This window comes from Grammomys surdaster, unplaced genomic scaffold, assembly GCF_004785775.1.
Source record: "Grammomys surdaster isolate TR1022 unplaced genomic scaffold, NIH_TR_1.0 493, whole genome shotgun sequence".
NCBI lineage: Eukaryota > Metazoa > Chordata > Mammalia > Rodentia > Muridae > Grammomys > Grammomys surdaster.
In genome coordinates, this window is record NW_021604912.1 from 1,123,935 (window position 1) to 1,142,329 (window position 18,395).

The window sequence follows — 18,395 nt, forward strand, 5'->3', positions numbered from 1 at the left end:
GGAAGGAAGGAAGGAAGGAAGGAAGGAAGGAAGGAAGGAAGGAAGGATGGGAGGAAAAAAGGAAGGAAGGAAGGCCCCCTCCCCACCTTACTAGTTACAAAGGAATTAAAGAACTTGTAGATATGGGAAATAAACAACAACACTCAAAAACGTTGCCAAAAGCAACTTGTATAAACATAACTACTTACTTAACTTGATTGATTGCCGACGAGTATTCATTTTTCTTCATATAGAATATACTTCCAGTATTTAAGAAAACTTAAAAAAACCATTTTCAAGAATGGCTGAACATGCCTACTAGCAATATTTTAGGGGTCTAGTTGATATCCTCTCTGGTATTTCCTACTATGGCTATGTTTAATTTTTCTCTTAATAGTCTTAGTTTTCATTTTATCATAGTCTTTTCCTAATGATGGCCATTGATGAATATCTTATGACATACATATATATCTTCTTCATGCCATCTACATATTTCATAACTACATTTTTATAATCATTTTGAGAGCCCTTTACAAATTCTAAATGTGATTTCTTAATCACATGTGCATTCTGAAAATAATTTCTCACGGCAATTAGATTGTATTTTCATCTTCTTAATGAGATTTTACCCAATAAAATTTTATTTCTGATGAATTCCAATCTATTAGTTTTTTTCTCTTACAGATCATATTTTATATAATTTCTAAGAATTCTTTGTCTAGACTCATTTCATTTACCATTTTCTAGATATTTATGCTCTGAAAATGTTGCAGCTTTGGATTTTACATTTGAACCTAAGATCCATTCTGAATCAAATTTGTATAAAACATAAAGTTTATGGAAGATTATATTTCCATTTTGTTGACAGGCATTCAGTTACTTCAAAACAGGCAATTTTCTTCTATTCACTAACTTTCATTGTTGTAAAATTGCAATCAATTGGCTTTATTCATGCGCATCTACATTTGTGTTTTCTGCCCCCTGTTGGTCTTGTCTGTTTCTCTTCCAATCCTGAACTGGCTTGAGCATAGTGACTATGTATATCTTGAAATGGAATGGGAAAATGAGGTTATAACTCAGTTGGTAGAACATTTGCAGAAAATACACCATGCCCCAGCTCTGCCATCTAGCACCACATAAACCCAGCGTGATAGCTTATATCTGTGATTCTAGTAACCTGGAGGATGGGTTGGGGGGACATATTGGAAGAATGTGAATTCAAGTCACCTTACCTACATCCTGAGTCCAATGCTACCCTTGTATATGACTTTCTATCGCAATACATTGATTAAAAAATGATGTATTGGCCACTCTCACTTTGGTCTAGTTTTCAAAATTATCTTAGCTATTTTGTGTTCATTTCCCTTTCCATGTAAATGATATAGTAATCTCAGTTTTCAGTCTTTATTACACTGAGTTCTTGAAGCCATTTCTCCTTGTTCTTTTGTTTAAATGTCTTTGTTTTCTGTGATCAGCTTCCTATGCCTGTTTTTATGGCATGTAACACTGCCATGTGTCTGGTATTTGCTCTGTTAAATTAATACCCAAGTGCTTCATTTTTGTTCAGTTATTATGAATATATTATAGCTATGATAGTGATTTGTTACTGTATGGAAATGCAGTTGAGTTTTGCATGTCTACAGTCTTCTTATCTCATAGTTGTAGAAGGTTTGGGGCCTTTGATTATTTCTTTTTTTTTAATTTATTTTTTCTCAAATCGTAATTCATTCACACAGGGGTTATAAACACAGAAAGGCACGATGTCAGATTATTTCTGACACATTCCAAAAAGGACAGTATATTTTTCTGATTTACCTGTGCATATATTTTTTATTCTTCTCTTACATTCCTCACCCAAACCTCCAGTAGTCTGTAGACATCCAATAGTTGTGATGAAATTGTATCATTTTATTCTTCCTAATCTTAACTGAAAAATCAGTTCATCTTTAGCCACTGTGCCTAGTTAGTTTTATAGGTATTCTTTGTTAGTATGAGGAACTCTTGGTAGTTTTAACTGTGTCCTTTTTTTATCATTAATGAATATAGAATTTTACCAACTGGTTTTTTAAAATAAATATATATGATGTTTTAATTCTTGCACAGTATCCTATTAATATAGTGGATTAGAATTATTGAGTTTTAAGTATTAAACCAGACTTAACGCTTAAAATTTAACTTCATGTGGTCAGGGTTTATAATTATCCTGTATAATACTGAATCAACTTGCTATCTTTTTAATTTTAAAGAATAATAGGATTTTATTTAAGAGGTATAGTATTTTGCAACTGTCATTCTGTTTACAATGCCTAATTTGGGTACCATCGTAATATTAGATTTATAAAATGGATAGAAATTTTTTCCTCTTATTTTCTGGAATGAATTGTATAGAACTGTTGTTATTTTTTCTTTAATCATTTCACATACTTCCCTAGTGAAAATATCTGAGCCTAAACACTGCTTTATCAAAATGTTTGGGATTATGAATCTAATTTTTTGAATAGTTCTAGAGACATTGGAATGATCCATTCCATATAAGTTCTTATCTTTTGATGCATTTAATTTGTATCTACCCAATTGTTATAGTGTCTTGTAATAAAAATTCTCTACATAAGAAAAAAATATTAAACTTTCTATTTTATGCTTTATGTAGATTTTCGTCACTCTACAACCCAAACTTTCTAGAACTCATGGCAATTCTCTTGCTTCAGTCTCCCAACTACTGGGATTCAAAGTATGATGTACCAACTGTGCTGAATTTTAGATATTTACTACTACATATTTTTATTTTATTTTGGTATAACTTTATTTGTGTCTAATCGATTTTCATTTATGTTCATTTTACATGCTTTTTAACATACAATTTTCTTGCCCATGAAACATCCTCTTTGGTTTGTTTAGCCATCTAAATATGGTGAAATAGTATTGACATACTATTGCTTGTCTTTGAAATCTACATCAAGTCATAATGGGCTATGGATGGATGAAAGATGGTTACTTTAGCAAAGTCAACCAAACATATTTGTTTTTGTGTATATAAGAGAAGCACCAAAAGTCTATTTATCTATTTAAGAAAGTTCAATGAATATTATAATTTTATTACCTTTAGTCACTATGGTTTACATTTGGTGCACAAATGCATTTTTTCTGCAATATCTGTAACTTTGAACTATTTAACTTCTATCTACCATCCTACAGGAAACTATTTGTTTTTTACATAATTAATGACCAGTGATATAATAATTGTGTCATATATAACATCTAAAAAAATTTTAGAAACCAGAAATTTTCAAAAAATAATAAAAAATAACTATATAGAATTATTTGCAACAAAGGTTTTTCAAAGTATCCCTCTCACACACGTTCAGTTTGGCAACTTTTTGTCTTGCTGAGTTCTCACACATTCCAGATATTTTGTAGAATAAAATAGATATGAATTTGTAAAGATATGATCTGTATTTTAATTGCAATTAAATAGCTAAGTTCTAGTTCAATACCAATTCAGTAACTATGAAAGATTAATATTTAGAGAGGAATTACTCAGTAAAGGAAAACTTTATCAAAATGGTCTGTTTGTAAAAGTTAAGATGGGTGTTTTAATGGAGACATGTTTCATTCGCTTGGATGTTGAGAGCTTAGAAGATAATAAATATAAGGAGTTGCTTGAATGAATAAAATATTGGAGAAGCTTCAAGTTTGACGTGTGTGAAGGATAATAACATGATCAATTTATCAACAAGACTGTAGTGGGAGGCCACAATGTTGTGATAGACTGGGACAGACTATTCCGGTAGTGTAAGCCTTTTGAGAGTAAAATGCTCATGTTTTCTCCTGAAAATGAACCCTGTTTGAACATTTTATCTACTAAACCCATTGATATTCATATTCCATTTAGGAGCAATGGAGAGTTGCTGCAAGGTACTAAATTTGAAAATAAGGCACATTCTAGAGAAATTACTAGCAACACCCATTTGTCTGCAATAATTACTGCAGTAACATGAGTGGGGAGATATATATTTAAATGCATACTTTTCTTCTGTACTGTGTTTTACTGTCTTCTTAACATCCAAGGCAAAGAAATGGAATTGAAATTTGTTGACTGACATTCTTTCACAAGGCCCTCTGCTAGACAATATCTTCTTGCTTCTCTACCAGAATTCACCTCATCTACTGAGTTCTCTTTCTGAGGTTAGGGTTCTCTCCAAAGTCCCATAGCCAGGATTTGAAATCAGGCTGTTTATGTTCGACTGAAGTGTCACCATAGTACCCAGGAAGATAGCAGAAAAGTTTCAGACACTCAGGATTCTTGCTGAATAGAGTCTACCTACCGCTGGTAGCTTTTACTTTACTTTATTCAATAACTCTATTACTGACAATTCAGTCTGTAAAATATAATGGCCATTTAATGCCATGGTACTGGTCAAACAAAGTTTGTATTTCTCTTCCCTTTTCTCCATTTGTGACTCATCACACCTTCAGTTTATGAAACAGAGCATGTGGAGAGCACTGGGGGGGCAGGGCTCCTGTCCATCAGTAAACAATTAAGAAGCTGGCCTGATTCATTTCCTCATCTAACGTGTAACCGTGCCACTGATTACCCATTTCCATTGTTTATGGAGAAGCAGGTGGATGAACAGCACTGCCTGATTTATGAAGTGCTTGCCTTCTATAAATCACAAGTAGAAACCCAGCATGCTGCTAATCCTAATTGGTTAAGTCCTAAGTAGGGAGTGATTAGAAAGTCTTCAGGTATCTCATGCAAATGAGGGAGATATATGGCTCCTTGGGAGGAAATTCCCTCTGTTCACAATATGCAGTAAAGTCTTTGGTCCATTGCAGCTGATCCCTGTTGTCTTTTGCTGCTCAGCCCCTGTTGATCCTTCAGTTGTTGATATATTAGAGAGAGGGAGATAATGAAGAAATGTAAGCATGGAAGGAACAGAATGTTGTTTTCTTGCATGCTCATTTATTAATCTCAATCTGTATTAATTTCTATTTCCAATAAACTATTCATCATGATGCAGGAGAGCTCTGTGAGTCCCACAGTGTGCATTGGTAGAATGAAGACTATTATGTCTAGGGGTCCTCTCTACCTTGATCCAATCCTACTCTGTCCAGGAAGAATATAACTCAGACATTTAGTGACAAACTTCCAGTTGCTACCACATGAAGCTTAACCTATCTTGAGTGTGCTACATATGCCAGGCTGTCTACATCTTTTAGTTGGAAGCTTACCAATTGAAAAGCAGTGGAGACTTAGCAGAGAAAGAAAGGAGTCTAAAGATTTTGAATGGTGCCCTACTAACTCCCAAGAGAGGAATGGAGGACAAAAGGGTTTGAGTGTGAAAACCACTTAAGGGAGGAATGAGTCTTGAACTCACAGCATGGATGGGAGAGGAGCTCATGATTCTCCAACCCTTGTTGAGGATTTCCTGGAAGTTGAAGGTCACTGTGAGAGGAAGAGTCAACTTTCTTCGGGGGGATGGCTTCTCTTACATTTTCCATTGCTTGAAGGAGAGCCCTCAAACCATCACATACACACAGCACCAATTGGTCTTAGTGTATCATTAAGCAAAAGAGAATATAGAATTAATAGGTAGTTGTGGCATAGTAGTGGGTCTTGGAGGAGTTGAACAGGGTAGTGAGAAATTTTCAAAGAATAAATTACAGTAAATCTCAGTATGGGGATTGGCTACCTTCCTGTTATATATTATAAGTTCTCTCCTTCTGGCTAACTTATCTTTTCCTTCCTCTTTCCATTCTCTACCACCCTGTGTCTATTTCCCTTTCCCTATGTGTTTTTCTTCCTCTCCTACCTCATTCTTTTCTTTGCTGGGGGAGATAAACTGCAGATGCAGTAGCAGCAGCAGCAACAACAGCAGCAACAGAACATCTGAGGTAGACGATGAGCCATCTTGCATGGAGGAGATCGACTACAGTGCAGACAGCAGCTCAGACTCGGAACAGAACTTCACTGAGCTGGACCGGCAGATCCAGGAGTGTGCCTTTAACAAGGATGAAGAAGAAGAAAATGAGGAAGGTTCGGGGTGGAGAAGAAGATCTGTCCCCTAGTCTCGAGGTTCAGTGCCGTCTCTGTGTCTCCAGACATTGGACTAGCGGCTATCACATGGCTTTTTCTCTTTTAGATATGTAGCGCCTAGGCCAGTAGAAAAACTTGTCTGTGTGATGTTCTAGCTGTATCATCTGTAGATACTAGGTATGTCATAATTATAAGATTTTATGTACACAGCATGCTGTCATTACACTTATAATTGGACTTGAGTGGTATTTTCAGTTTTACAATGGCTCCCCTCTACACTGACCTCAGGTCTCCACCAGTCTGGGTCCTCACACAGAAGAAGACAATAAACAGAGAAGACAGCTTCCTTCTTGGATTCTCAGAGGGAGTTCCTAAGCAGTTAAATTGCCCTAAATATGAATGTTTTCCAAAGACCATAGCATCTGCACTTATAGCACAAACATCAAACCTGCTAAGGTCCTGAAAGGCTTGGTATTTCTGCAAGTCTTGGGCGATCCAACATAAAAGCCTATGAAACCAAGTCACAGCAAGTATTGACTTTGTTGTTCTTTAAGTGTACATTTTACAGAGGTTGGAGGAGCCAGAGGCTGGACTATCTTCTATGGTAAAGATCGTGATGACTGGTTTTCACAAATTTCAAACTTGTACCTCTTAAACTATTTAAACACACACTGGATATATAAGATGTGCTGGAAAATCCATTCATTATAGAATCAGAGAGGCAGGTGTGGTTCATATCCTGCATCTGGCAGTGGCTCGTTCTGAAAACGTAAGCAAGCAATTAAATCTCCGTGAACTTCAGGGTTTTTATATGTGCCTTGGGAATGGGCATATCTATATCACAAAGTTATGGGAAAGATGAAATGGAATCATATATGAAAGCATGCAACTTGGCACCTGCTACATGCTAACACTAGCTCACAGCACATTTCCCAACCAGAACAGAGAACTCTATGTGATTATTTGGACAGTTTGACCAAACCCTCTATTGGGTATGGGGTCACATGGGGGTCATGTATTCCTTGCTAGAAGAGATTCCTTTATAGCAAAGGAAGATACAGAGGAGAAGAACAGAGATTTACCATAGAGAAAAATAGCAGAGGGCCTTTCAGCAGACAGAGGGACAAATCTTTGAGACTGAACTATAAGATGAACAAGACCAGTAAGCGAAAGCCTGAGAAACCTTGGGGGCGCAGATACACATGGGAGAGGAGATGCATAGTGTAAATGACATTTACTGTATACATGGTGTTCATATTTAGTTAGTATTGGGTTTGACTATGAGAGAGGGAAATTAAAAAATAGTGATAGATTTCAGAAATACTTTTCTATCGTGTGGAATTCCATATGGGAAGAATATTTGGAGCTGGTGTTACAGTTGCTTGGTATCAGAGACCCAGTATCTTCTACTTCTTCTGATATCCAACTCTGTGAAGTGTGGGATATACTAATCTAGGATGGCTGCAGAAGCATCAGTCTGCATCCCAATACCTCAGCAGCAGCAGCAACAACAAGAAAATGGATTTTTTTTTTCTATCCTTCAAAGATTTACACATAGCATTTTTACTTTACCCAAGCCATACTTTTGAGGTTAAAAACTGTGTCTGAAATAATCTCTGAAATTTGAATACTAATACAAAAGAAACAGACAATATTGCATGCATGGTGATGACTGCTAAAGATGGCGTTTCCTAAGCTGCTCACCAGCTGCAGATAGTTTTTTAAACATTTAAATAATTATAGAGAAACTCCATGATCGGCATGGGGCAAAACTCTGCCACACTTTAGCACCAGGTTTAGAAGAAAGACATGACCATTGCAGTTTAGAGAAATCAGAGCATTGGTAGTCTTTTCCTTTCACACCTCTTTTTCAAATTCTTGCTACATCTCAGAAAATCTATCCTTTCTATTAAGAAATTCAGTGTTCTGTAACATGCACGTAAAGTTGAAGGAAAAAAAATCAAAAGACAATTCAAATTCCAGACCTATAGTATCTTGTAACCTCTTCTGTGTTCATCATCTTACTTTCCTGCCCTCAAAAAGAAGATCAAAAAATTGCTTCTGGATTTTCATTGCCTGGAGGAGTCAAAGACATAATCCTGTTGAAATATACACCACCAAAAGGGCAGGGAAAAGAGTGATCCTTGCCAGGAATTAGCACCCCAGTCTTAATATTTCAGGATTCTTCTCTAGGGAGAATCTAGGAAAAGTCACGAATATGGAATATTCACTGATCCATCTGTGGAGAGAAGGTATATAAAATACCTAATATGTGCTATGTACTCTACAGAGTTCTATGAATGCAGATGAAAGCGACTATGTCTTTGAGTTCAAAACTTATCTGAGATGTGTTAACAATAAACATCTTATTTTATTATGATGGCATATACATTTTATTTTATTATGGTATTATAGGTCATGGTGAAATTATACAAAGGATAATATGAAAAATATTGACTTGAATATCGATATTTATATTGGTAATATTTTATCAAAAGAAGGCAATAAACACAGTTACTATTGAAAAGTATTTACGAGTTCTTGGGAATTAAAAAAAAAACATGCTAAGAAATGGAAAGTATGTGTTCAAAGGCTCCAAGTGAGGATATAATTTGGAAAAAAATTATCAACATGCCTTATTTAAAGACTATATTTGTAAATTAGGAAAGGAGAAAAAATGAAAAGATGAAATTTTAAAAAGCAGATAAAAATCAGACTGGGTAATATGTTGTCATGAGTTGATGTAAAGGTTAAATTTGGTCCTGAATGTGGTAGAGGGTTGAGCATTTACATCAGGAATATGCCCATCTTGTTTGCATCATTGTCAAAGCCCATATGTTCATGGGCACTTTGTTTGCACCCACTCAATGCAGGATGTTCACTGGCTTGAAGAATACCCTTAATTGTGACTATATGCTTGCAGGGCACAACACATCCAATGAGGTGAAAAGAGGGAGTGTGTTTTGAGATGGGGATGAATATTAGAGACCTAATATACAGTGAGTTGGAGAGTGTTTCTGTAAATGAGTGGGTACAGCTTGGAATTGAAGTACGGGTCACTTCTATGCATATAGACATAGACTCCCCCAACACACACACACACACATATTTATGCATGTATGTGTCTTTGTGTGCTCCATTTCTTGAGCCATACACTTCTCCAAATTCCTTATTGAGTGTGTAAATCCTTTCGTGGGACTCTCTTTCGCTGATGAGCCTTCCACGACCTGATATGGATTCCTGAGAGATGGCTCAATTAGCAAAGGGCTTGCTACCTAAGCATAAAGATCCAAGGTAGGATCCCTAACACCCATATGAAAAGCCGGGTGCTATGGTACATATATGTAAATACATTCTGGAGAGAGGTAGAGACTGGATGATATCTGGACCTTAATGACATGCTTTCCTAGCCAGTCAGTAGGTCCAGTCAGTAGTGAAGGACATTGACTAGAACAAGAAAATGAAGAGTCATTGAAGAAGTACTACATTCTGTTGACTTCTGGTCTACCACATGCATGCCCACACATGAACACATAAATACTAGAATATTCACCCACATATTCACATGCAACACCACAAATAAAATTAGAAGCCACTTCAAATTAGCCTTTGGCTAAGTATAATCTTTTATAATCATCTGAAGCCAAGTTATGATTTCTCTTCTATGTCCCTATCTACACATTAACATATACACAATGCACACACACTTATGATGTCAAGATATGTTTTAAGATATCTATATCTATATATAATTATTTAACAATGCTATTTGTGTGCTTTTTATACACACATCCCATGCTCTGTTGAGCAGCAGGCTTTAAATGCATAGACGTGCTACTTTCCTGCATCTTTTCTTGTATCTGGCAAGCTGCCTTACATGTTGCAGGATTTAAAACCATGTTGCTTCCGCTTCCTGATTCAGTTTCTACCTGAGATGTCAAGCAGCCCAATGGAGTTCTGTATATTTTCTTTATATCCTTCCATCTCCCATCTAAAATCGTGATTTGTGTTATGGAAAGGGTTTCATTTAAAGAGTTGCATTTATCAGGAACATGGCCTGCCTCTAGGGTGGTGGTTATCTTAAGGACTAGTCCTTATACAAGCAGGCTAAAAATGAAATGTTGGCCTTGTTCGTTGTACATGATGCAAATGTTCAGATAGCATGTTGAAGATAAAGGGACAGCATCTCTGTGCTCCCCCAGTGACTGCAGCACCCATCCAAGTGCTACAGATGCTGTGCTCACTTTGGTGAGAACTAGGTATGTGTGTGGTGCCAACCTAGCTGCCTGGCCACTGGTGATCCCATCCTTTGATGGTAATTAACACCCCACAATAGGATCCATAGCCTCCAGTTTCCTTTGAGCTGCCAGAGAAAGGATTCTGAGTCACAAAAACATTTGAAAACAGCCTGGTCCCTGAGTTATGAGATTGTACTGAGGGCTGCCAGCACATGTAAGGAAACATTACGCCCCAAAGGGAGGTGAAATCCTCCTGCCCAGCTTCCATTTGTCAGTCTGGAAAACTTAGCTGTGGAGTGGATTTCATATTCCAAGAGGAGCCTGTTCTTACTGCCAAGAGCAGAGGCTTCCAGGAATGCCTGACATAAGTCATCCTTGTTAGGGACTCGGCACAGTGACCCACAGGGTTGATGTGAACATTTGGATCCACATTAGAGTGATGGATTTGTTTTGCCCTGCTGATACCTCTCACCCAGGGCCCACCAAAAGCTCCAGCCTTGGAAAGACACACAGCCAGTAGCTGGTACTCAGCACGAAAGCTTTTTGGACAACAATAATTCATCAGGCCTGGAGCCTGCTGTTGTCTGCTTAACAGATGTCCCCTTTTGTTTGTGTTACAGTTTGGGGTTTTTTGATGCCCAATGGATTCTTAATAGCAAAAAAAAAAGTGTTGTTCAGGAAAATTGTGCATGGTTAAGGGAAATTTTGAGAAAAAAAATGTATTTTAGTACCTAAATCTACACTGCTGTATGGAACTTACAAATATCTGTTATGTTTACCTAGCACAATAAACATGTCATTAAATGTGAATTTTCTATATCACAGAGGAAAAATCAGGAGAAGTGGTGAGTAAGTGAAAAAGAGAGAGATAGAGACAGATATATGAAGAGAAACAGAAAAACAGAGAATCAGAGAATGAGACAGAAAGAGAAGGGAGTGAGAAAGAAGGAAGAAGGATTCAGGTACACACAGAGAGGCAGACAGAGAGACAGACGAACAGAGAAACAGAGATAGACAGAGAAGGGAGAGAATGAGGAAGAGGAGAGAGAAAGAGAGAGAGAGAGAGAGAGAGAGAGAGAGATGATTTGGAGTCACAAACAGATTTGGAGATAGACACCTTGGTTTATAAATGGGATTCTTTGATGATCAGCAATTTATATAAGACAATCTCCAAGTTTGTGTATCTTTTGGGCCTGCTTGGTCACAGAGCAAAATGGGTTCTGCTCTTGGAAGAGAGTACACACTGAATGTAGTGACCACACTCAAGTCTCACAACAACTGACTGCAAGAAACCTACAAGTCTAAATCAGAAGGAACTTTAAAAATCTCTAGGGTTCTTAGTAGGTTAGAATAACTTTTTGATAGCAGATTTTCACTGACAAGGTGACAAACTCTAAGCATGCTTCTTTGGAAGAATCTGGTTGAGGTATTGAATGTGACGTTGGTCTCTTGGTGTAAGGTAAGTTAACAGTGAGTTCAGTTTTGTGTCAGGTATGGAATTCATAAACAAATTCTATTAGTCCTGTGTCTAAGTTCCATGACATGGAGCCTAAAAGGATATACTTTCTTGGTTAGAGCACCAAGACCAATCCTGAACTCCACATTTAGGAAGCTGTTATTACAGAAGTCAGTGGAGGAGGAGCCTCCTCTTGATTTCAGACCCTGCTCTTTGCCATTTCCAACTTGTATATGTGTAGGCAAAGGAGACCTCTATTTTCAAACAAAAGTCTTTCCTTACAGGGGGAATTTTAGTAAAGGCGAGAGTTGGAGTTTGTCCAAGAGGAGTGAAGAGATGCTTACTCTGGGTCTTTCCACATCACCAGAACAGGCAGACACCGGAGGGAACATAACAATGATTGAATACAGCTGCTCCCTATCTACAGCCAGCCAGGACCATGGTGTGGATTACCATGTCTAATACTAGCAGCCCTCCTGTGATGGTCATGTGAGGATGTTAGGGAACCAAGCAGGTAAGGTCCTGTCTATCATTATTGCAGAAGTGAAAAATGGGTTTATACAGACAGGCTGACTTTTGCTTCTCCTCAAAGATCCATGAAATCTACTAACGCCTAGGTGCATCTCTTTGTCTTCAGCAAAGTGTGTTCTTTACAATGATTTTTCAAAACCTGATCAAAACATGAACTACTTATACTACACATCTTTGTAAACCATCTCAAGTTCAAATTCACCAAGTTCAAAGTCTAGATACACATTATCTCCCCTCACTTAAGTCTCTACCTCCACTTCCTGAATAATAATGATCCTGCTAAAGGAAATCACTATCTCCCTGCCGTGGCCTATATTCAGACCAGATGCTTAATCTATAGATCCGGATGTGTGGTCAAGTCTGAGCTCAGCATTCCTGTAAGTATGACCACTGTATGCTCTCCTTGTGACATACATAACTATTTCCTCACTTCTGTCATCTCCCTTGACTTTATTTCCTTTCTAGCTCTGGTATCTGGACAACCGGGTGGTATTTAGAATAGGAAATGCTTTCTACTTCCTTTAGTGGCCACTTCTTATCCTGTGTAAGGGGAATCTAGCACTGGGATCCCTCCTGATCCAGCCAGTTTGCAAGATTCTATGTTTTCTCGCTGAGCATAAAGCCCAAGCCCCATGTGCTTAAATATACTTTCCTGCAGGAAGACTCCTGTGGTTTCTAAATTCCCATGATGTCCTGAATGAATCTACATGGTACTGCTGTCAGCTCTTCCGTCTTCCCAGCAGACTGTAATTTCTGGGAAAATAAAAATGATTTGTTAGCCAACACCATTCTTTGTATATAGTACAGTGGCGAACATGTGTTGGGCTTATTTTAAATATGTATTGAATGATGGAGATTTTAATTTTCATTGCAAAAGTCTTCTGAAAAACGACCTCTTCCTGGTTGCTTCAGAAACCTAGTAAACATGGATAAGCAAGGTGTAGGAAACTAGGACACACATGTGTCTGGTACTTGGAGCAGTAAAGAAGCATAGAGAGAGAGAGAGAGAGAGAGAGAGAGAGAGAGAGAGAGAGAGAGAGAGAGAGAGCTCTGTCCTAGTCTGCAATTTCCAGAATCAGCCTTGTTTCTTTTCCTCTCCATGGCCTGTAGAGGTCAGAAAAGGGCCTTGCTTTCCAATCGCTGGCTGTCCTCTGTCCCCATTAGAATTCGCCTGGGTATGTATAATTAAGCCAGCTGAGGCTCAGCACATAGGAACGGAAACGCATTGACTTTAATAAAACAGAGTGTAAAACAAGTTGAGATTGACTCTAGCCTTGTTTACTTTCGCATACTTGTAATACTGGTCGGTATATTCCCAGTCAAAAGGCCATCGTCCTGGGAACTGAAGCATGTCCTTTCATTGCCTGTCCTAGCAGGCAAGCCACACTAGCTCAGTGCTCTTGACTCATTGGAAATAAAAATTAGAAAGAAAAGAAGAAAGTTCACTGTCTTAAAGGAAAAGAGGCAATGACAAAGAGAAAAATTTGTGGGCCCCATGCACCATACTCCCATGAATATTTTTATCATTTTGTTTGATTTATTTTTTATGAACACAAGTAAATTGGGAATCCAGAAAAAAAAAATGATAGCAAGACTCAAAACGGGGCATGCATTTTGGCAAAATTGAGCAAGTGAAGTTGTTGTTCTATGGGAAGTTTTGGAAGCTAAGACATAATTACACTGCTTTTTTCATGGGGTTTACAAAGAACATCTCACAGAATGTCTAGAAGCCAATGTTTAGCATGATGTTGACAAGCTACTTTGTGGATGTGCTTTCTTTCCTCTGGGTCTCAGTTTTCCCATTGAAAAAGGAGGACCCAGGTCAGAGGAGAGCTAACGTCACTAACATTTCTACCATTCACAAGCAGGGCATTGGATGTCCTGCAGAGAACGCTGCTCAGAGGCTGCAGGCTGGCTGGGCCAGTGAAGAGGCAGCGTGAGGCGACTCACACTGGTTCTCTGTCTGGAGAGGATGGAGACCAGAGCTGGACAATGATCCTTTCAGAGCTGAGAGTGATGCCCTTGACACCCTGCCAATACCGAGCAGAATAAGAGCTTCCGAAATCAGGGCTAAAAATAAATAATGAAACCAAGTGACAACACATACAGGAAGACAGAAAGAATAGACCACGGACTTGAGTCAGCAAACTGTGAACAGGATAGAGAAGAGTCAAATTCATTTTCATCTGCATTGACTGGATGGTTAGGAGGCTGGACTCTTAGAATTCAAAGCATTGTTAGTGATGCATTTGATGCCACCATTGGGGGAAGGAGGAAGACGACTGAGCAGAGGCATGTCTGCTCTTTCTCTCTCTCTCTCTCTCTGGTCCATTTCCTTTCTGAGGCACAGTTGGCCCCTTCCTTCTCGCTGTCTCTTTGTTGGTTGTTCAAAGAGAGAGCTCTTACACAGTCCTTTCCCTGTCCCTGGCCGCATCCTGGGCACAGGCCAGCTGCCCTCCTCGACCTTGTCTCTCACCATTTGGGGCCCAGTTTCCTCTTTGCCTTTCTGCAGCACACACAGCATTTCAATCAAAAATGACTTTCAGATCTCATTGTTTGGGGCAGGACGTGTGCAAGAGTTTTAGGGAAAAGGAGCTCATAGCTGTTGGGCCCGTTTCATATTCAAACCAGTCTGCACTTTTATGTGGCATACCAAGAGACAGCATACACTTAACAACTACAGGGGAAACTGGACCAATTCTCTCTATAAGCCCTATTAAGTTCGTCCAGGTCTCAGTTTCCAAAACTGTAGATTCATACCTGGTGGAGACTTCCCTTCCTCACATCGTTTTGTTTTATACATTTAGGTATCTGCAAGTGTGAGCATGAGTAGGCCGAAGAAATCTTCTGTGATCAGACAACAATGAACATTAAACTTTTGGAGGTGTACCCTAGCAGAAGAGGAAAGGAAGGAAGAGACCCTTCCAGTGAAGCTAGAGAATCAGGAGTCTCCAAGGCATCCTAATGCATGAAAATGCAACATCTAATATTTAATTCTATATTGTGTCTTCTTTGGGGTGGTGCCACATCATCTCATGTCCAGCCTTTGAACTCTTCAGGAAGATTCCTCTGGCTCCAAACTGCTCAGATCTAAAGCTATCTGGAGTAGATGAAATATGAGATTGCTTATTTTGGATGAAAACAGGTGAGATGTCCAAGGAATTCTAAGCAGGTAGAGGATGTTTGAAAACTTTGTTTCTAAAACATTAGAGCTCAATTTGATACCACTTTAGAAATATGGTGACAATAATAAACATTGGCAGAAATTCTTACCATCATTCCTTTTGTGGGTTAGCTCTTATGAACTCCCAGAGACTTGGAAGTCACTCTTGTTATCCCATCTTAAGATGATACACCAACAGTGGTACTGCCCACCGTGGCATGTTGAGTGGCTGCTAGAGGGACCAATTTGGGATCTATAGTATGTACACTTACTGTCTCCATTTTCTCCACAGAACAATAGTATTGTAAAGAATGGTGCTTAGGGACAAAGAGGCCTGTTTCTCCAAATTATTTCCCACCTCATCCCAGAGGCAAATTTTCTTTTATGCTTTCTTCTTCAAATTAAGTTAGAGATGGATCTGTGATTCTCAGCATCTTATTTGTAAATTTTGTCAAGATCTATCATTTCTCCCTGTGCCCATCAATCTTGATTTTTCTTGGCTCTCCATTCCATATTTCTAAAGGAAAAGGTCCATTGACATTTTGATGAAGTTCTTCTACGAGTTGATGGTAGTAGTAGGTTCTGTACGTGGGAAATGTGAGGAACATTGTATGGTTTCCCCCAAACAAATGTCCAGAGCAACATTCTAAAAGATGAGCATCAGTTTCAAACTGAGGTTAAGTAAATATCATAGAACGAACAGTTCTAACAAAACCAGATTTGAGTTGGCATAAGCTGCATGTGCCTTACGGTGCCTGCTGTGGATTAGATCCTACTGTTAATGCCTGTGAGTTATCCAAATCACACCATCTGCCCATATGACAATGAGACATTCTTCAGAGTTCAAACTCAACCTGGAAGAGGGTTGGGGAAAACCCATCCCCTCTAATGCTCAGATCTGTTTTGCAATGTGAAACTGCAACTCATTTCAAATTATTTTCAATTTATTTTACAAGGACAAGATTTCATATTTCTAATTCTTAAGCAATGTCTGACTTTCAGCTTTACTTAGCTTCTACTTAAGAATCAGTGCTTACGTGAGCCAACTACTTCAACAACTCCACTCCACTCACCAAAGAGCAATTCGAGAAGGAAGACTTGAGTCAACTTTCCCCTCTTCTGTTGTAATGGGTTTCCATGGAGCTTAGTATACACCAATGATGGTCCAGAAAGTCTATTTACCTGAGCTATGTTTCTTTTTTTTTTTAATTGAATATTCTTGTTCTTGTTGGATTGTTGACTGCTGTTGTTGATGTCTTATCTGAAGTGTCTCTAAGACTACAGAACCAACAATATCACAAAAGGTAAGGACACACAAGGCTCAAAAGGCAGATTGAAACCAATACTCATATCCTTTGGAATCATCGATAATTATCTGTCTACCTTATGCTCTCTCTGTCTTTTCAAGAATGTCATCAATTCTTTGAAAATTCCATACACTATAACTTGAATATATTCACACTTCTCCCAGCCCTTCTAAACTGAATTTTGTTTTCTTCCCCTACTTCCATTGAGTTAGGTTTCTATTGCCCAACTAGCCTTTGGAGTGGGGCCTGCCCTGGTTTGTGGTTAACTTAACCATGGAGTCACATCTTTGAAGAATACTGACTCTGCCTCTCCTAGATCTGACATGCAAATAGCTCCTCATCCCATGGTGGAAATCCATGCCAATTCTCCTTCCTCTGTGCCAGGATGCTTTTCTGGTTTGAGTTGCATGAGTCTTGTATATGCTGTCTTAACATCTGTAAGTGCTCTGTTGTGTCCGTAAAACACTGTTTCTTTAATGTTAACCACCACCTTTGCCTCTTAAAATCCCACTTTCCCCACTTCAGATAAAATCCCTGAGTGTCGGGAGAACAGGTGTGATATGCATGCCCATTTAGGGCTGAGCACTCCAGTCTCTTATTCTCTACACGTTGACTGGTTGAGAGTCTCAGTATTGATAGTTGCTACAGGAAGAAGACTCTCTGCTAGGGCTTCTGAGATGCTCTTCTCTAGAAAGAACATGGGACTATTAAGCAAAATAATGTGCTGTAAAGTATATCATATAGAAGTGATCATAGATAACTCTTGAATGGTGCTGTATACACCTAGGGACATAATGAGACGTTGTATTGGTCTGTGTGGGGAAAATATCACAGTTTGATATCTCCAGAATCTTTCCCTTTTGAAATTCCCATAGGACAGGGGTGGGACAAAATAAGATGGGAGCTTCCTTTGGACTGCAGGCATAAAGGGCCACTCCATGCGGTATATTAATATGAGCCTTAGTTTATGTTGCTGCAGACTATATCAGGGTACTTAGAGCATCACAAAGTACAGAAGGAGTCCTACAGTTATATATAAGGAAATTCCCTGGCTTTTATTCTCCAAGTGTATCTTGCCCGTGATTACCTTTCGTTCTTACCAAGAGAACCAAGTGTGAACTCCATAGCTATTTTCTAAATTCTATTCCTTGCAGAGTTAAGACTAAACTCTTTATTTTGCCTTACTGTCTTCTGCATATCGCTATCAGCTTCTACTGGCTGTCTGCATTTCCTCAGCTTATGGCATCCTAAAGCCATCAACAGCCTATTATTGGACCTTTTCCTTCAGCTGAGTGATGATTTTTGTGTTTTGATATCTTGGAAAACCTCTGCTACTATGTTTAATTAGATCCACTCTGATAATTTCCCTTCTGTTTATAATGTAGCACTACCACAAGAGTGGGGTGTTTTCATAGTCACAGGGTCCATCCATATGTAGTGGTTTGAGTGATAATGGATTCCCATAGGGTCATATTGAATATCTGTTTGTCAATAGGAGGAATTCTTTGGAAGTATTAGGAAGTGTGGCCTTGCTAAATGAAGTGTTTCATTAGGGGTGTGCTTTGAGGTTTCAAAAAACTCATTGTTTCTAGTGCATCCCATTCTCTCTCTATTCTTTCTTCACTCTCTTTCCTCTCCTCCCCTCTCCTCCCCTCTCCTCTCCTCTCCTCTCCCATCCCCTCCC

General features: G+C 38.6%; 1 protein-coding gene across 1 annotated transcript in view; it reads left to right on the plus strand.

Moving 5' to 3' along the window:
• Nucleotides 1-6,048, plus strand: part of Agbl1 (ATP/GTP binding protein like 1) — a 739,063-nt gene extending 733,015 nt beyond the window's left edge. The window contains exon 23 of the mRNA XM_028781654.1: nucleotides 5,829-6,048. Within this exon, the coding sequence (XP_028637487.1) occupies nucleotides 5,829-6,048 (220 nt within the window). The remainder of the gene's footprint in view (nucleotides 1-5,828) is intronic.
• The last annotated feature ends 12,347 nt before the right edge of the window (nucleotides 6,049-18,395 follow it).